Below are 18,037 nucleotides of genomic sequence, written 5' to 3' on the forward strand. Positions count from 1 at the left end.
CGGCAAGGGGTACCTCCCTGTTGCAACCTGGATCTCCCGGCTCGGCAGCAGGATTAGGAAGCTATAGGTATGAATACACCTGCACGCACGTTCAAGTAGAGACACTCTGTGCAAAGATAGTCATTGCGGCTCAGTGTCAGATTAGAGAGCGTTAGAGCATTGTTTTGCCACATCCAGCCCCGTTAGCAGCTGCATCGTTCTCACCAAGGCACAATTTATAGATATATTTTTTTACATAGGGAATTTATTAGGATGGCTCAGTTGTTGCAGCAAAGAACTGGTGCTTGGTGAACAGCTGCCTTGACTGTCCAGGGCCATCGCTCTGCCACATCCTTTCCCATTTTGCTGAGATTTGCTGGGACACCAGCACAGCCAGTTCCTGCTTGTTTCTCCTGCTTTGCTTCCCCGTAAACCCCAGCAGAAATCCTTGGGAGCTCCTCATTCCTCACAGTACCCTGATTCAGGCTCCTGGGGACCGAGGTGCTGTCTCCACGAGCAGAGGGAGTTACTCCTGCTTTGCATTAAGAGATACAATTGAGTTCATGGGCTGAGTACCAGCTGCTTGGGGGGTTGTCCGCCTTATCCCAATACATGCATGAATCAATTAGCAAGCAGCAGGCGCCAATGACTTACTGAGGGGGCGGGTGTCCTTTCCCAAAGCATTCCCTGCTCTGTTGGTCCTTTTCTTAGCAGCCAGAAGCCAGTTCCGCTGATTTCAGTGGGAGAGCGAGACCTGCTGCCAGATCTTTTAAACAAATATCCCATGGGAAGCTTTATTTATGCTCCAGCATCATGAGGGGAGCAGGGATGATTTGCAGCATAGTTGTTCAAATATATTATTGGAAGTAGAAGATGAAAGCATTACATAAATAACAGAAACATAATGCTATTAGGGGATAAGCTGCCACAAAAAACTGTGTCAAAAACAAACCCCAAGACAACTCACTTTAGCAGCTTTAGGAATCATCTGGCCTGTTTCTGTGATGGAAATGAAGCTGACGTAGTCCAGTCTTGGTCTGGGCACAGCCCTCAGCAAACATAAATGCGCCTATTACTGTTTATGCCAATAAAGTCATGCCCAGATGAAGGTCTGGCACCAGTCATCTTCTGCTGAAAAAAAGGTTAAAGAAAAAAAAAAAAGGTTGGGGGTGTCAAGGTACGAGGCACTCAGGGAGCCCGCGGGAGAGGTGTTTCCATGTGCTGCTTTGTTTAAAAACAACATAATGGTGGGTAGTCTAAGACATGGAGTGGGAGCATCGAGATACATACACATGCAGAGCACTTCTGAGGCTGTCACTGTTGCCAAACTCTCCGCTGTTCAAATGACTATAAAATAAAAATACATATACAGCTTGCTGAAGGAGTGGAGTTGCGTCAGTGTGATTGAAGCGCTTGCCTCTCCTTGAATTTCCTGTCAGAGCAGCTCCAGGGATCTGTCAGAGGGAAAAAAACCACACAGAGCAAGAGCCTCCCACCCTGTGATATGGTTTATAGGATCCCCTCCTGCCTTGTTATCATCCCAGCCACATGTGGGACACAGGCAGGGAATCCTTTTATAGGAAAAAAAGATTTCACAGGAGAAAACCAGGCATTTCAGAGGAAGACTGATCACCTCAGACACCTAACAGATGAGGTTAGCAAGAAAGGTGGTAAACTCTCGCGGGACGCGATTTCTATACCGTAATGTCACCAGAGCTCTAGACACTACGTCTTGCTGCTCTGCCAACTGTGATCAGAAGACAAGAGCTGAAACTTGAATTTCATCCGGCATTTCATGTGCAATATGGACACAGAACCAGCACTTCTTTAACTCCTAAATTAAAATTTATGCACTGAAAAGGGATGCAGACACAGCAAATAATTGTAGTGTATTGCTTGAGAAAGATAAGCAATCCTGAAAGCATGGTGCTGGGGGGAAAAAAACCAAATGGAAACCACATAAAACACAGAAAGCTTGAAAACAAACAGAAATAATTACTGAGAACTTTGCCTTCTTTAAACATTGACAAGAATTGTTAGAACAACCTGTATGAGCACCCTGTTTTTAAGCCTGCTGGAACTGCAGGTGCAGGTAGCATCCACAGCCAGTTGTAAAACCACCTCATGACTTTTATCAGGTGATAAGACAGTCCTGGAGCCTAACATAAGCAATGAGGAATTACACATGCCTGGAGTCTTAAGCCATAGTTGGTCCAGGAACGCAGTTCTCAGCAAAATTCAAGCCTCCCCAGGCAGATGAAGCAGGCAGGGACCACAGCAGCCTCTCACCCCTGCTCATCTCCAGTACAAGCTGCCATTGAATTGCTCCCCAGCTGCTCTTAGCAGAGCTGCAGGGCAAATCCAGCTTTCTCAAAGGAAAATTCCAAAGGCTACCAGATAGTAATCTCTATGTTCCAGCCCCACAACAAAAGACAACACACACACACGCAAAGTAAGAGATATTAAGGCTGTAAATCCCTGGACCTTGAAAAGAATTAAAAATAAAAATTCAGGAAAACATGGAAATTAAGGTTGCCTGGAAAACTTGATTCAACATCCTTCTTCCACTGTATCACCACACTTTAGCTGTGCCAGTAATTTCATGGCAGGGTTAGTGCATTTACTGCAACCTCAACAGCACTAATCGCAGCAAACGCTATTACAGCAGCAGCTTTGTGAAAAAGGATGAAATTTGAGCCCCCAGGCACAAATGCACCCTGCACTGCACAGGAGAGCTCCTCTGCCCTCTCTCATTTTCCTCAGCTGTGACCTAGACATGACCAGTTTCTTGGCCAAAACCCAAAGGGTGGGCTCCACCTCTCAGCCCTGTTCACTATCAACATTGACAAAGGTAGTATCCCATGTTCCTGCCGCTGGATAAAGTTATCTGAAGACATTCCATCAGCAAAGGTTAAGTGCTGAACAGTGATTTAACTAAACCCTCTGTGTGCTGATGGAGCAGTGCTCTGTTAGAGCATCTCTGACAGGGTGCATCATGGCACCCCTTCCCCAGCCGTGACTGTCACCAGGATAAATGCCCTCTGTAAAATACACAAGCACACATAAACATAGCAAGAAACAAAGCAGTTCCTTCCATTTTTGAAGATTCATCTTGCCCAGAAACATAAATCCTGATTGGTGTGTAGCAATGCTTTAATACAAGAGAGGGATGCGGCCCAAACCGCAAACAAACCCTTTCAGACATTAGGAGTGTTGCTAATTGAAACAATTTGCCATGCTTCACTGATGCGGATGGAACAGCATGCCAGAAGTTTTTAAGTAAGTCCCTGTAAAGGACCATTCCTTCCTCCAGGCTGGATCAGTTTTCCACTGAATTCCACAGAATTCCCCAACACCACTCACATACTTCATTGTATTCTCTGTCGTGTTCACAGGTAGCCTAGGGCAGTTTCTTCACAGTAATACAATGCCACCGAACTACTTATTTTTATGTGAAAGTTTCAAGTATTTTATAAGCCTTTTCTCCAGGGATCTGAACATGAGCCTTTAAAAACAGCAATTAACAGCCTATCACTGGCTACATGAGAAAAAAGACGCGCACAGCCAGCAGTGTGTTATGCCAGCAAACTAGATTCTCTAGAATCCCTTTTCTATCACTAAGGGTGATGGAGAAGCTGCCAACAGTCGGATGTCAAAATACTCGAGGCTGAGTTTACAGACACACAAAAAAGACAAACACTAGTTATGCCAGCTGGTAGTATATTTTATATTTTAATATTTTTTAAAAAAATTACTCATAACTTTCTCTTAATGAAAAGCAAACTGGAATTTGTGCCTGAACTCTTACTCTAAACGTACCAAAAGCAGCACTGTGAAAGTTAACCTTAGACTGGAAACACTGTGAACTAAGGTTTATCTTGCCATATCAAAAGCTAAGTTAAAATAGAAGAAATAAAAATCCAAGTCAATGAGTATCATCACCTTCCTTCAAAGATCAAGAGGTTGTGAACAAAAGCCCAACTTCCATTAAGTTTTCAACAGTTGGTTAGAAAGAAAGTGAGCTAAAAAATTTCATCTAAACAACTGCAGAAACCGAGCCAGAGGAATTTCTCCTATGGACTTCTCATTCCTTTTCAATAAAAGTGAGAAATACTGACCAGACAAACCTACAACTGGACTACCCTGATAAAAATGCATTGTGGCAATTCCGTTACCTGAGAAAATAAGATATCAGTATTGCAAAAATCTTTTTAAAAGTTCTCAAATGGCATTAAAATGGCCCAGGACACTTGGAAATATGTGATCCCAGTGACTCACCCGGGACCTGGAAATACACATTGCTATATTAAATGATAAACATAAGCAGGAAAATACCTGAAATAATTAAAAGGCACTTTTCACTGGCACACGTTTTTTTAAAAAATGTAAACAGTAAGATTTCTAGTAAAGACATGTAAATTTAGGTCTTATTCTATGTTTAACGTTTTGGCATGCAACATTGTCTAAAAGTTTTATGGCACCTCTGAATGTCATTAGGCAAGCCACATTTGGAGAGAAAGCTCTCAAGTCGTCTGAGTCTAGCGGCACATGTAAACATCCTTGCTAACTGCACATCTGGACAAGCCAGATGTTTGTACATAAAAGGCAACTTTATTCATATACCTGTAGTCCCCTGCCCAAGGATGGGACCCTCACGTTTTAAAAGGCGCAGAAATGGAGGGGCACGCTAACTACAGCACTTAAAAACGAGCCCTGTAAATACCTGATTACAAGAGGTGCCTTTTGAAGGTAGTTACACAACTGACGTACAAGTCCCACTAGAAATCAAGAGCTGCATCATTTCAACGTGGCTGTTAAATTCAGACTATGGGAGGAGTAAATACCAGACAAAGGGCTCTCCCCACTGTTAATTGCCACAGTTTTAAGTTGGTGTTTAGAAATTCCTTTTTCTTTATGTCTTTCTAATAAAAAAGTGGGAGGTTACCACCTTCCACAGCCAGAAGTGCATGCAGTCCTGGAGCATCTCGATGGGTTTTGAGTTTGTTAGATGTTCACTCTAAAAACCGAAAGCTATCAACAGCTGAACTTTAAAAATATAAAAAAATAAACACACGCACAAAGTAAAACAACATCAAAACACATTTTAAAATAACACTCTTGAGCTCTTCTTCCTAGACCCTGGTCCTTACACCTATTTCCACAGGAAACTGCTATGCCTCTTTTAACATTACTGAATCATCTTGTTCCTTATTTTCCAGCAAGGACACACTTGTATCTCCATCATTCTTTTCATTTGTATCCCCATTGTCCTCTGACAGCCCCAATTTCTGATGAGCAAATGTGTAAGTGTCATGGTCTGTGTCTGTCAGAGATGGGGGCTCCTCTGTGTTAGAAGAGCGTTTAATGTCTTTTCTAAAGAAGGGAGGTGGCGAAGGTGGCAAGCTACCAACGGGTCCATCAAAAGGCCGGTACACATCGACTTCTGGAGTGACTGAGCCGTTGGATTCCTTCAACAAGTGCCCATAGACCATAGCATCGTCAATAACTGCATAGACATGCGACTCGTTGGTTTTCCTCCCTTTTGTGAACAAGCCTTGTTTTCTAGGCACCTGGGTATTCACATTCATGTTGTACACTCCCACTGCGGGACTCTGGATTTTCTTCTTCCTGGTACGGAGTTGAAATCATCAACAGGTCAGAGGCACCGCATGGCTGGTGCGTTCAAATGCAACTACAATGGCTTCTGCTTGTCTACTCCCCAGCTCCAGGCAGTCCCCCTGGATTGAAGGCTTTAACTTGCAATCTTAGGAAATATAACTCGAGTCTAGATGTCCTTTATTTAACAGAGCAAAAAATAACCTCGGGCTATTTGGTTACCTACTGCTGCTCTGGTGGCCCTAGGGTCTGCACAGTTAACTCCGATGACTCTTAAAGTCAGTCCATTTACAGAAAAGCAGTATTCCCAACATGGCGCTACTTCCACCACCATTGCCTACCTCCTGCTTCAGACCCTTGCTCAAGGCATCTGTATTGACACCCCAGACAGAGAGAGGGCCCTGCAGCTCGCCCAAAACACCTCCCGTAACCGCTAAGTCACACGTGCCAAATTACAAACTTACTTCTTCTTAACGCAGCACACGGTCAGTACGATAGCCACGAGAACTCCGGCCCCGGCCACCACAGCGACGATCATTCCTAGGTCTGCAAACAGACAAGGTAGGAGGACACTGAGCAAGAGAGAGGAAACATCTACCTTGCTCCTAAAATCCACCTGCATTGGGACATCCTCATGAGTTTCCTCACGAGTGTGCCAGCTGCGTGCAGAGCAGGGGTTTCTGAGCCATTTCCAAGAGCTTGGAGGCCAAGCAACAACAAACCCTGGCTGCCAGCAGTGAGGCACAGCCAAAGGCCTGGCCAACCCACCCTGCCACCAAGAGTTCACCATGGAACTGAACTTACCTGCAGCATCTCACACGCCTCCAGCCAAAGAGGCAGGGAAGAAGAGAAAGCACAGAGAGAGACAGAGAGTGATTCAGGAAAAGAAACAGTTAAATTTCACTGACTTCCCCCCCCAATACAATACTTTTCTCTGAAATAGGCAAGTTGTGTTGACCTGGGGTTTTCCAAGAGTTATGAAATTGAACAGGGAAGTCCATGTGTGAGCAATGGCTGCATATTTTAAAAGAAATGTATGTTACCAAAGAAAGAGAGAAAAAGGAAAAAAATTAGAACTTAATTTTATATTGTTTCAGCTTTAGCCTGTGTAGCCAATAGTTTTACAGACAGCAGTATCCCTCACATTAAGAAGAAGTGCAAACATGAAGCAAGTCTACATGAGCAAAGCCTACCCAAAGAGTGTCTTTTTTTTTTTTCTAAATTATGTGTGTTTTAGGGAGATGAGAGACACCAAGAATGCAGATTTTGCTGCCAGTAGTCAGGGCACTCTCCACTAAATGACCATACCTGCTGCAGGGATGATTTCTTGCTCATGTGAACACTGAGACTAACTGAACTGCTAACACAAAGTCAAGTCTACTGGGACAAATACGTTTGCATAATAAAATCCCAAATCATCACTAGGTCTGTGACCTTAGGAGGGAAAAAAACATCGCCTGATCTCCTTATACTTTCTGATTGTGATTGCCAATTTTAAAAAGTCAAATTAAATAAAAAAGAAAAATTTAAAAATTCAGCCTTAACTCCTCTCAAGCTCTGCAAGCCCTTGCATCATAACATTAAAAAAACAAACCCACAAAAAAAGCCCCACCAAACACCACATTAAAACCCCTCCTTCCTCCTCAGCCTGTAGGAGTAGCCAGCTGTAACTCTTTCTGAAGGCAGGGATCTCATAAATCCCCCACGCTCAAGGCAGCCAAGCATCCACCACTGCTGCCCCATGGGAAAGCAAGGACATAAGCAGGAAAGGAAGCCCTGCAATCTCAGAGGACTCACCAATCGACTTGTCAGCCAAAGTCACCCAAAACTGCAAGGTCAGCTGCGTCCCCTCCACGGGTTTACAGTTGGAGACATTCACCCAGAAGTCATGGTACATATCTCGAGGCTGGGGCAGCAGCTCGTCCTCGCGGCGTACGGTCTCCTCTGCCCCTGGTGCCTCCTCCTTTATGTTGACGTAGGCACGGCCCGTCTCGCAAGAGATGCCCATTCGGTCCTTGGAGAACCCAAGGCGGGCGACCTGCTTGCTGGGGATGACGACGTACCAGGAGACAGAGACATAGGGAGGCAGACCGTACGGCCAGTTGGGGGTCTGCAAGTAAACTTTAGCTTTTGGATCTGGACTCACGGTGAAAATACACTCATCTGTAGCAAGGGAAGAGAATAAACAAAGGGAAACTGAAGTTTCAGTACTTTCTTTTCTTAAAAGTTTTCTCTTTCACCAGGTAAAATTGTTTGGTCTGTCTTCTCTGTAGTCAAAAAGCATCACTTATACCTGAGAGCCGCAAATGTATACAGTCAGTACCAGTCATATACTCAGTGCCAGCAACACAACTCACCTTTCACCCCTTCCACAGCAGTTAATTATCACAATTAGCACAGATCTATCTGCAGCATTTCCTGCAACCAACTATCTACCACCTGGAGTTCAAAGTCCATTCCTTCTTCCAGGAATAAACCACTCATTGACTCAGATGAAGATCAGTCCAAGCAATGGATCCAGGATTGGATTGTAAGGAGTAAACTCTTATTTCTATTTATCTGTATGTGCTCTAATAAGTGTATTAAGAGATCAGACACTGCACAAAAAAGCAGCACAAAGCACCATCTTACCTTTAATATGTGGCACAAAAGACATTTTCAGATCTTGATGGTCTGACTCGTTGAGGAATCCTTTACCAAAGGTTTTTAAAGATACAGTGATATTATTCCTCATCTGAATCTTTTCAATAGATCCACCAGGACAGAAAACACCAACATTCAACTCCGTCTCCGGGGTGGCACTCACGATGCCGTAACTGTAGCTTGTGTTGCACCTCTGCTCTGGGACATGCTGCTGAAGTTTCAAGGATGGAGATGTAATTTCCACGTTGATCAGGTCGGGAGCCAGGATTTTCCAAATAAACTTATGCAGACGGATTGGCAATTGGGTAATGGCCTTGGGCACCACAAGGGAATAGATCTTCCTCTGGCACCACCGAAGATCAACACAGCCTGCAATCACAAAATTCAAGTCCCCAGGATTGCTATTTTTCTTGCAGAGGAAATATCTAGGAAAAATGAGTTTTGCCGTGTACCAGAGTACGTGTGCAAGCACACACGCAGAGAGCACTGTCAGGGTTGTGTTACAGACCCACATAAGCATCTACCTGAGAAAGTATCCTCTCTCAGTAACCTTTATCCAAGCACATATCATCTGTATTTCAAGAGCTTTTCTTAAAAGGGTGCGGGACACCAAAGAAACCAACAGATATCAACGTAACCAAAATCTCTCATTATTAGGATATTTTGCTTTATCACTTGCTAATGGGGACACTGTTTCAGGCTAGCCAAGGCCCAGATATATACTTTAAAACTCTTTCTCTATCAGTAATTGAAAGCACTTGGGAAAATCCTACACCAAGTGGACATGCAAGTGGCACAAGTTACTCTCCTGATGGCAACCTTGATCTCACATCTTCACGGGCAGATTTATGGCTCTCCTGCTCCGTTTCATATTTTTGCAGTTTCTATCTTTAAAGGCAGAATAACGTAGCGAACAACTAGGTCATCTCCAGACTCACTGTCCCTGTGTCCCAGCTGGCCAACGCCTGGTCTCCAACCACATTCTATTTAAAACCCAAGCATTCCCTATGAAACAATGTGAAGCTGCTTTTGTCATACTTATGCCTTTTTCAGCTGTGATCCTCAGCCGGGACAAGTCCTTGCACAGAAAAGAGATCTTGTACGTGGTGCCAGACATTAAAGTCAAGACGCGGTCGCAGGTGCGAGGATCCTTACAGATCAGGCACATCGGTTCGGATGTGAGCGGGAGGCGGTTGGGCCACCCTTCGAAGTGTATCGTCACAGTCATGTTCCGCTCCTTGCTCAGGTCAACCACATGGGTGACATCTGCAATGAAAAACATCCTAGAGCAACTACTAGCAAAAAGCAGAATGTCCTCCATCTCTTCACGCTCATCTCATGAAATAAGCAGCTGATATAGTAATTTTTCTATTAGCCAAGCAAACATTATTTACTTCTTTCCATCAGTGTAATAAGAACTCAGGTAGCATCATATCATTAGTAGCATAGAGACAATTTTACATCTCTCATTTCACCATCACGCTACGGCTCTCACTACCTACCATGATAGCAGGTTTCACCTTGCTAAGTGCAACTGCTTATGGACAGTGCAGAGACCTGGGCTCGTACTTTAAGAACTAGGTGGCAACCCACCTAGGAGGGTCCAAGAAAAATGACCAGAAAAACCTTATTTCTCTTCCTGGGTGTGCTCAATCCAGGCATGTGTAAGCAAAAGCAATGGAAAGAGCAGGTAGATACTTACTCTCATTGACCTGTGGGTGCTGAACGATGACTTGGAAGAGCAAGCGGAGGACACCTGGGTTCTGGGCATCTTGGTCGCAGCCTTGCAGGGACAGGTTGAAGCTGCCAGCGATATTGGCAGGCTGGCTGTCGCTCAGCTTGAACACCTCCGGGTTGCTGAGGGAACCGGGGATGTAGTACTCCACCCTCTCCTCTTTCCTTTCGCAGTTGGAGAGGCTGTAGTTGTGGAAAAACACGCTCGCTCTCAGGTTGGAAGGAATCACAAACTGCCACGTCATGAGCTCGTCTTCTGGGAAGGCCAGTGGGTAATTTGGGGACATCAGGGTGACTGAAGATTCCCCATTCAAAACGGATTCAATAATGCATAATCCTAATACGACAGGGAAAAGCACCCACAAGAAACAAGTCACAATTCATGAAGACAGACTGGCCTATCCAGCAGCAGAATATTTTTATTTCAGCAGTGAGATCACCCGTTTCAGCTACACATGAGGTTAGCAAAAACCCCTCAGAATAAAACATTTATCTCAAGTCGATGCTTTTGTCTTCAATTACAAAAAACTAAGAGATACATTAATGCTGCACTTTCAGCTAGTGGGTTAACCTTTCAAGCACATGGAGAGCCAAGCCTTTGTTTTTCGGAAAGGAAGGATCCTAGTTCCTACTTCTGCTCCCGGCTTAGCAAAAACAAACATGCAGCCTGATAATTGCTTCTGCCTCACCAGATTCTGGAAAACACAGAGCTTACAGTCCCGCTCTAGGACTCCAGCAATGAGGTGCAACTGCAAGGGGCTCCAGGAGTTACAGAAATCTGTGTTCTGGAAGCTCGAACCCAGGCCAGGTTCCTTTTATAACCAAGAATGACAACTGCTAAACTCAAGCACAGAGCAAGAACATCTCCCAAAGAGGGTCTCTCATGAGATCACAGAGTAACCCACTGATTGCTATGTAACAGGTATTGCTATGTAGCAGGTATTTTAAGATGTTACCATGCAAGTTGTATTTAAGCAGATTCCTGCGCCTTCCAGGCACTGCTGCTCCTTTTCCCACCTTCCTCTCCTGTGAAAAGCATTAGTTTGAGGCTCCAGAAGTTAAGGAAGCTTTATTTAAAAATAAATGAAACCAGCTACACAGTGAAACCAGCAAATAACTCTCTTTGCTTATTTTAATTATGCTATCTAGTCTCACCTAGCGGAAAACACAAAACCAACAGGATAGGTGTGTTTGAGTTTTATGAAGCTTAAAGAGATTGAAAACATGTAATGTGCCTCAAAAGCAGCAACACAACCGTTTTCACAACTATTAACCAATCAAACTAAGCTATTTTGGCCCCAGAAGAGCACCAGCTACCAAACTTAAAGCCACACAACAACAGCTTTTAGAAAAGATGAAGTGGAAGGGAGCTAGGGATAGCAGCACCAGAACTAGGTTACCTGAGAAGAAAGGTTTAAGTAACTCCGTGCAACCCGCACGAGGTGATTACTGGTTAGGAAACACCACTCCTTACTTACGTTTGATGGAAGCCCTATTAGCGATGTTGAAGCCTGAGGTGGTGAGAGGCGAGTCCCAGGAGAGGTGCAGAGACATGATGACTCCACCCAGTAGCTTGATGCGTGACACCGAGCCGTTCCTGCAGAAGGTGCCGATGTTGACCGTGGCCGTATCGACGCAGCTGTTGATGTTGTAGCGAACGGAATCGGGGCACGTCTCTCCCGGCTCAATCTGTCTTAGCCACGGGGTAGAAAACTTCAGTTCGAGTCCGGCCTTTGTACTCGCCTTCACGTCCCAGACAAAAGTCCTGTTGAGGCGAGGTAGCCCCATTGGGTAAAGATGAACATCTCCAAAGGGACACAGGCCTGACACGCAGTCTAAACACAGAGAGAGAACAGCCATGATGTGCTCCGGAAAGCACGCAAGTGAACAAGGAATTTGACACCTTCCCCTCCATTGCTATTTTCACAGTTTTTCAGGTTGCATTTCTACGTGCCTGAAAAGACCCTCCTGTAACATGGTCACACGCTGTCTCTGACCAGGGTTCCCAACCCAGAATGCCGACAGGATAAACCTGCTCCAGTCAGGCTGACTAAGAGGAGGATTTGTTGTCTCGAGTGCTCCCGCCTTGTTTGCTGAAGAACTTAGGAAGTATTTAGTGAATAGGGTAGAATGCCAGATGGGAAAAAGGGAGAAATGAGATGTCAGGAGAGCTGGAAATCACGGATTTAGAGAATTATCCCATCTTGCTCAGAGAATTTCTGGCAAAACATTCATCTTAAAATTTCTCCACTGCTTGCCATGAATCCTATCTTCATTTCCTTGGTGCCCTGATGAACAACCTGGGCCTCAGATTTTGCAGAAGGGATGAATAACACCAACTGTCTCTGCGGGATTCTGGGGAGAACTTAGGAAACTGTTTTATCTGATAAATGCAAATTATGGGTATTTCAAGCTGGACATTAAAATAAGCATACTTTAATCTGTGTCTAGGCTCCAACTTAAAAGAAAAAACACCAGTGCATCTTGCAAACATCTCATGAACTCTTGTGAGCATCAGTTAAAGCAAACAAAGCTTTAGTTACAACACTTCCAAATTTTCAGTTTCTTGACTTAATGTTCATAACATATAAGGAAAGACCTCTGTACCATCCATGTTTCTGTTGCCCTTATGGAAACAATCAAGCTGTTCAACAAATGTGGTGGATAACATATCATTATCAGTGCTCAGAGGCTTTTGATAGGAAAAAGATTTTTTTATGGGTTTACAGACTGTGGGAAAAGGGGTGGCAACAAAGAATTAATGCGACAAACTATCATATAACTGTTTCCAAAACAGCCAAGTTAACATTCATTCTGCCAGCCATAATACAGACTTCTCAAACTTGCACAGCTTCAGTAATTCAAGGTTATTTATCTATGTTCAAAGATTTCTTCTTAAGATTATAGGGGATGCCTTAATAGAGTAACACAATAAAAGGCATGTAGTTTTAACGGAGTAAAACTACCATTGGGGGGAAAAAAAAATAACAGCCTGTATCTTACCAATATTTTTCCGGATTTCCATGATGAAATACTTCTCTGGAGTATTACAAGTGAAAGTAAAAGTCACATTCTCCCCTGGCTTTATCTTGAGTTCAGACCTGATGGCATATTTAACACGGATTTGACAGCCTGGTGAAACACGAGGCTTCAGTTTAATCATAACTGTGACGTTGTCCACCTTACTAAGAGCGATTGTGAAGGAACCTAAGAAAGAGAAAAACAAACTTAACCCATCGTGCTTCTATTGGAGTTTTGCTGGTCTTTTTCTAGCCTTTCTACACAATCCTTCAAGTCAAAAGGACTTGACAAACCCTTGAAACTGCCTTACCTATGTGCCTCCAGGTTATCAGAGGCTTTAAATTAAAACCTCAAACACCACAAGGCTTGCCAAATTTCCGCACGTACTTGTGACGAGTTTATCAGCCCTCTAATACCATTAGTGAGAACTTGGTCACTGAGTAACTTCCCTGCAGCTTTTAAGTGAGGGGAGAGTCCTCCGATCTGAAAGACTATGCTGAATTATTCCCTTGCCTCTTCCAATGGCTGACACTACTTGATGCCCATGTTTCTGCCTTAGAAATGCTCTCACAACGGTTTTCACTATGGGTTTTCCTAAAGAGGAAAAAATTAATACTAAAAAGGTGACCATACAGGCTAGGAAGCGTCTTGTGCAACAGCCTTCCAGGCGCATGGGACAATCGCAGGGGCAACGTCCACGGGGTGGGGAAAAGAGTAAAGTAAAGCCAGCAATCAGAGCCTCCTCCTCCTCCTTTTCGTCATTCTTTGGGAGGAAGCAGTTTTCAGAAGAGAAAGCAAAACAACTATTTCCAGCCTACAGTTTTGTTTTCTGTATCACTGGACGCTTTTTGGGTTCTTTCTGGGTTTTTGTTTATCACGCTTAGCACACAAAGTACACTTGGGCTGCGATGGCCATAATTTTTTCTGACATTTATGTCATCCAGATGGGAAGTGCTAATAGCATAATACCAGTAATTAATAACTGTGGACAAAAGGGACTTTTTTCCTGCGTACGGTAATTGTCACACTTGTCTATAGCTTATAAGTATTACTGAAAAGTCTGTTCCTCGCTTCCTGGTCAAGCGAGCAACAAATTATACCCACATACACAGCACAATAGAGAGACTATCGAAAAAGCACCTTTACTGTAGAGCTTTTACAAACATGAGTCTCTCGGTGACTCACACTCATCTGTCTTTGCCCAGGCTTCCCACTGCTTGCCTTTTTATCAGGATTCCCAGTAACTGTACGGGTAAAGAAGGAATGTCCATGTCTCATTAGCACTGTGCAGGGATGACACACAGGATATATCCAAACCAACAACAGTAAGAAGCGTTGCCCAGCTGGATCTAGGCTCTGCCTACACAACAATGAAACCGTTGGGCTAGAAGATGTCAGCGGCAAAGCCTCCAGTCCCGAGCTGGCTCACAGGCTGACATAGACATCTGATCTCACCCTAATTCTCCCCCTCCGCCTCTAAGCAATTAGTTTTGCGGCTTCCCTTCACTATTTCTTCAACCGCCCTCATTTCAGCCTTCCCTGCCATGACTGGATTTTGCTACTGCTCATCACTGTAAGACTGCACCTTCACACCTCCTAACATTTTTAATAAGTATATGTAAATATCAAAAAGGACATTTCTCATATATGAAAGGGAGGTGCGGTGTAGAAGAGGGCTGGGGAATAGTAGAGCCAGTAGCACTCACAGAGAACGCACATGCATATGTGTGTACAAGGAAAGGACTTGGCAGGACAGCGACTTTTATGGCTATGTACAGTGACGTGCTAAACAAAGCAGGAGTTAGAACAGAGTCCAACTAGCTTGGGCTAGAAGGCTGCATTTTATTGCAGCAATTTATCCATAAGGATCTATGGATTGTTTCACTGTATGGATTAAAACAATAAAAAAAATCCCCAACAGGCTAAGAAATCAAAGCCCACAAGAGTCACTGATAAAAATAATCCCAGATGTTAATTTATCCCAACATAACGTGCAAAAACTGTTGTGTTGCTCCTTCTGACTAAATCGTGGGCTTGTTCCACTAAAGCCATTTTTAATAAAAACCAGTTGGATGGGGCTGACTCAGACACCACTCACAAGCTAGAGGAGATGAGCTGCTGCAGAAGACGAGTAGCGGCAACGCTTGCTCTGAATATCAAGTACATGGATCCAAACCTCTGTTCTGCCCCAGGGGGTGGATATGAACCCACACAACCCAACACACCTCTTGGGAGAACAGGCTTGTCCACCTCAGCACTTCATGCCACTGCCTCGGGACAGGGATCCACGGTGCTGCTGACCTCTGCAGCTCGGGAGGCTCTCCTGGAAAGCCCATCACCTCTTCGGAGCCCTTGCAGCGATGCTGGCCCACAGGCACCACTGAGGCTGTCCCATCACGCACCATCTACCTGACTGCCCAAGCATCATCCACTCTTCCCGTTCCACCAGTGATGCCCACCCAGGTAATTGCCTTCACATTCTTAAAGCCATTTCTGTTCTTCTCACCTACTAAATGGTGCTGGGAGCCGCAAACAGAGATCACGGGCACAGTCACAAATTACAGCCAACTCTACATGCTGAGAGCTGCTGAAATCCTGCCAGACTTTACAAAGCGAATAGGTCTTCTGTTTGCATTTAAAATGTAAACTAGCTCTTCTCTGCATTCACCTCCTTATGTCTGGACTCGTTTTCCAACACCATGCTTGCTTGGGATAGGAGGTCCGTATTTTGTGAAAGGATTGCTCTCAGGGAATCGCCCAGAAAATTTAAGCTTAAAATCTGCAGGAGCCTCCCTCCATCGCAGGGGCCTTTGTTCACACGGCTTATCGTTACCTTGATGTATGCCAGCAAGAGGACAGAATCTTGGAGCGTGTCTGAGCAGCTCTTCAGTCTTGGCTCTGGTTAATGAAGGTGGAAAAGCACATTTCACAATCAGGGTCCCTCCCACAGCAAACATCCTGCCGAGAGCTCTTTGTCTCTCACTTCTGGAGAACTTCAGATCATTCCTTTTCACACTGTGTAGTTTGTTGTCTCCCTGTGCTGACCTCTCAGCTCCACCCAGCAAAGCCAGGGCCAACTCCGAAATGCCAGCATGATCGTAGCTCTCCTGATAAGAGTTTGCTCTGACAGCGAGTAACCATGCTCACTTTGTTCCCCAAGAAATCCAGAGGCTCAGCTCGAAGCAGGCTGTCCCCTGGCACCCTTTATGATGGTTGTTTAAGGGTGCCCAATGGAACGGGCACTATAGGAGGTATGTTAAAAAAAAATAAATCTGTTTTTCCACAGTTCCGGCAGCCTGGGCACTCAGAAGCAGACTACACCTTACTAAGGTACTTAAAACGCATATCTTCCCAGATGCGATGGCACAGTTATTCAGTTGGCTCTTCCTGAAGGTCTTCCAGAAGGCACGTGCATAAGTTGCGGTCTTAAAAGGAGAAGTCTCGATCAAGGGAGCAAACCGCAGTTCAGAATGGAAATAATCCAGCTTCCACTGACTTTTGGAGGAGCGCAAACAGGCTGGTTATTTATATTCTGTGGGAACAGCAAAAAGACCCTACTGACAGCTTAGGGGCTTTTTATTAGAAGAAGCAGCTTTTAAACGTTAAGACTGACGCAGGGCTCCAGTCAGTCAGTTGCCAAGAAAAAGTTAACTAGAGGATAGAGCACAAAGCAATGCGGTGCTATCCACAAATTCACTTATTATAAGTGACATTTTAAAGACAAACCCCAAAACACAGGGGCAGATTTTATTACACAAGGGTACTTTAAATTTAGAATTTAAACAAGAAATAGAAGAAGTAGCTGGAGCAGATGATGGCAATAAGCAAAAATCAGAGAGACTGTATCCAAAAGAGCTGTACTCTGCCTCAAAACAAGCCTGTGAAGTTTAAGGTGAGGCATCAAGAAGATTTGGAGTGTGGAAGAGGGGGAGTGAAAGGAACAAAGGGATTTGACAACACGGCTTGACCAGAGGACAAGGAATAACATGTGAATGTATGCTCAACCGGCTGCTGCATCTCCCAGCAGAGGTCTAGATCTATGCACGAGAAAAGACGCAACTGAGGATTTTTTCATTTGCTACTTCAGCAATATAAGATCTCTGGAAAGTCTAGCTCCTCTCCTTCTAGCACTGACCCCTCCAAGGTTATAAAGTTTGTTTTCTTTGAAAACAACACACAATTAACCACAGTATAATATTCTTCCTTTTCCCTTTGAAGAGATTTAGAGAGGCAAATAGCCATCATTTTCCCCGCTCAAAGGCAACACGCTCAATGCAAACATTCTATTTAAAAGACCACACAGCTTGAAACTTAAACCTCAGTGCTGTCTAATTTCACAGCGCAGGTTTACGCAGTGTTGCTTATAACAATGACAGCTGTGAGCCACAAACCAGCATAAACCAGTTAAAGGTGAAGAAGGCACGAATTCCACAGGAGACTCCCCAGGCTGTTCATAGTCACCGCAAACAAGTCGGCAGAAGGGCTCATGCTTCAGAAGTCTTCAAGAGGACTAACAGCAGCCACACAGGACATTGAGATGTGAGGGTGGGCATTTTTATATAACAAATATCACTCTCTTTGCTTAAGACTTGATGTGACGGCGTGGTCCAAGCGGGAGCTCGGTTCGCAAGCTCCTGCTCCCGGCAGCGGTTTACGGGAACACGACCCGGTGACACCAGCGTGTGCCACCCGTACCCCGGCAGGAGAGATCGTAAAGATCCAATAAACACCAGGACGGCGTTTATGTCACAGTGAGAGAAGGGGTGTTAGAGCGGTGGGTGCTGAGATCACACGTCCTTATTTTAACACTGCTTTCCAGGCTTTTTGGTTTTAAGGCTTTCAACCCCAGCGCGGCACGACCTTTGCCGGACAACACCCACCACCACCTCTGAACCATGAACGCTTATTAAATCACAACAGTTATTAAACCATCAGCAGACAAACACAGAGCCTTTCGCCTACGGGGCGGCCAAGAAAAGCCAGGACGGGCTCGGCCGGACGCCGGACACAGCCCCAGCGCAGCCCGAAGAGATTCCCCCGCTCC

At 44.7% G+C, this 18,037-nt stretch overlaps 1 protein-coding gene across 1 annotated transcript; it reads right to left on the minus strand.

Annotated features, from left to right (window-relative positions):
* Nucleotides 1-5,150: 5,150 nt before the first annotated feature.
* CDCP1 (CUB domain containing protein 1) lies at nucleotides 5,151-15,950 on the minus strand. Its single transcript, XM_009875683.1, has 9 exons — nucleotides 15,827-15,950; nucleotides 12,976-13,179; nucleotides 11,451-11,807; nucleotides 9,941-10,309; nucleotides 9,277-9,504; nucleotides 8,227-8,607; nucleotides 7,393-7,758; nucleotides 6,060-6,141; nucleotides 5,151-5,607 (listed from the first exon to the last, which is right to left on the minus strand). Exons 1-9 carry the CDS (start codon nucleotides 15,948-15,950, stop codon nucleotides 5,151-5,153), a joined length of 2,568 nt encoding a protein of 855 aa, XP_009873985.1.
* Between the last annotated feature and the right edge of the window lie 2,087 nt (nucleotides 15,951-18,037).

This window comes from Apaloderma vittatum, unplaced genomic scaffold (genome assembly GCF_000703405.1).
Source record: "Apaloderma vittatum isolate BGI_N311 unplaced genomic scaffold, ASM70340v1 scaffold28868, whole genome shotgun sequence".
NCBI lineage: Eukaryota > Metazoa > Chordata > Aves > Trogoniformes > Trogonidae > Apaloderma > Apaloderma vittatum.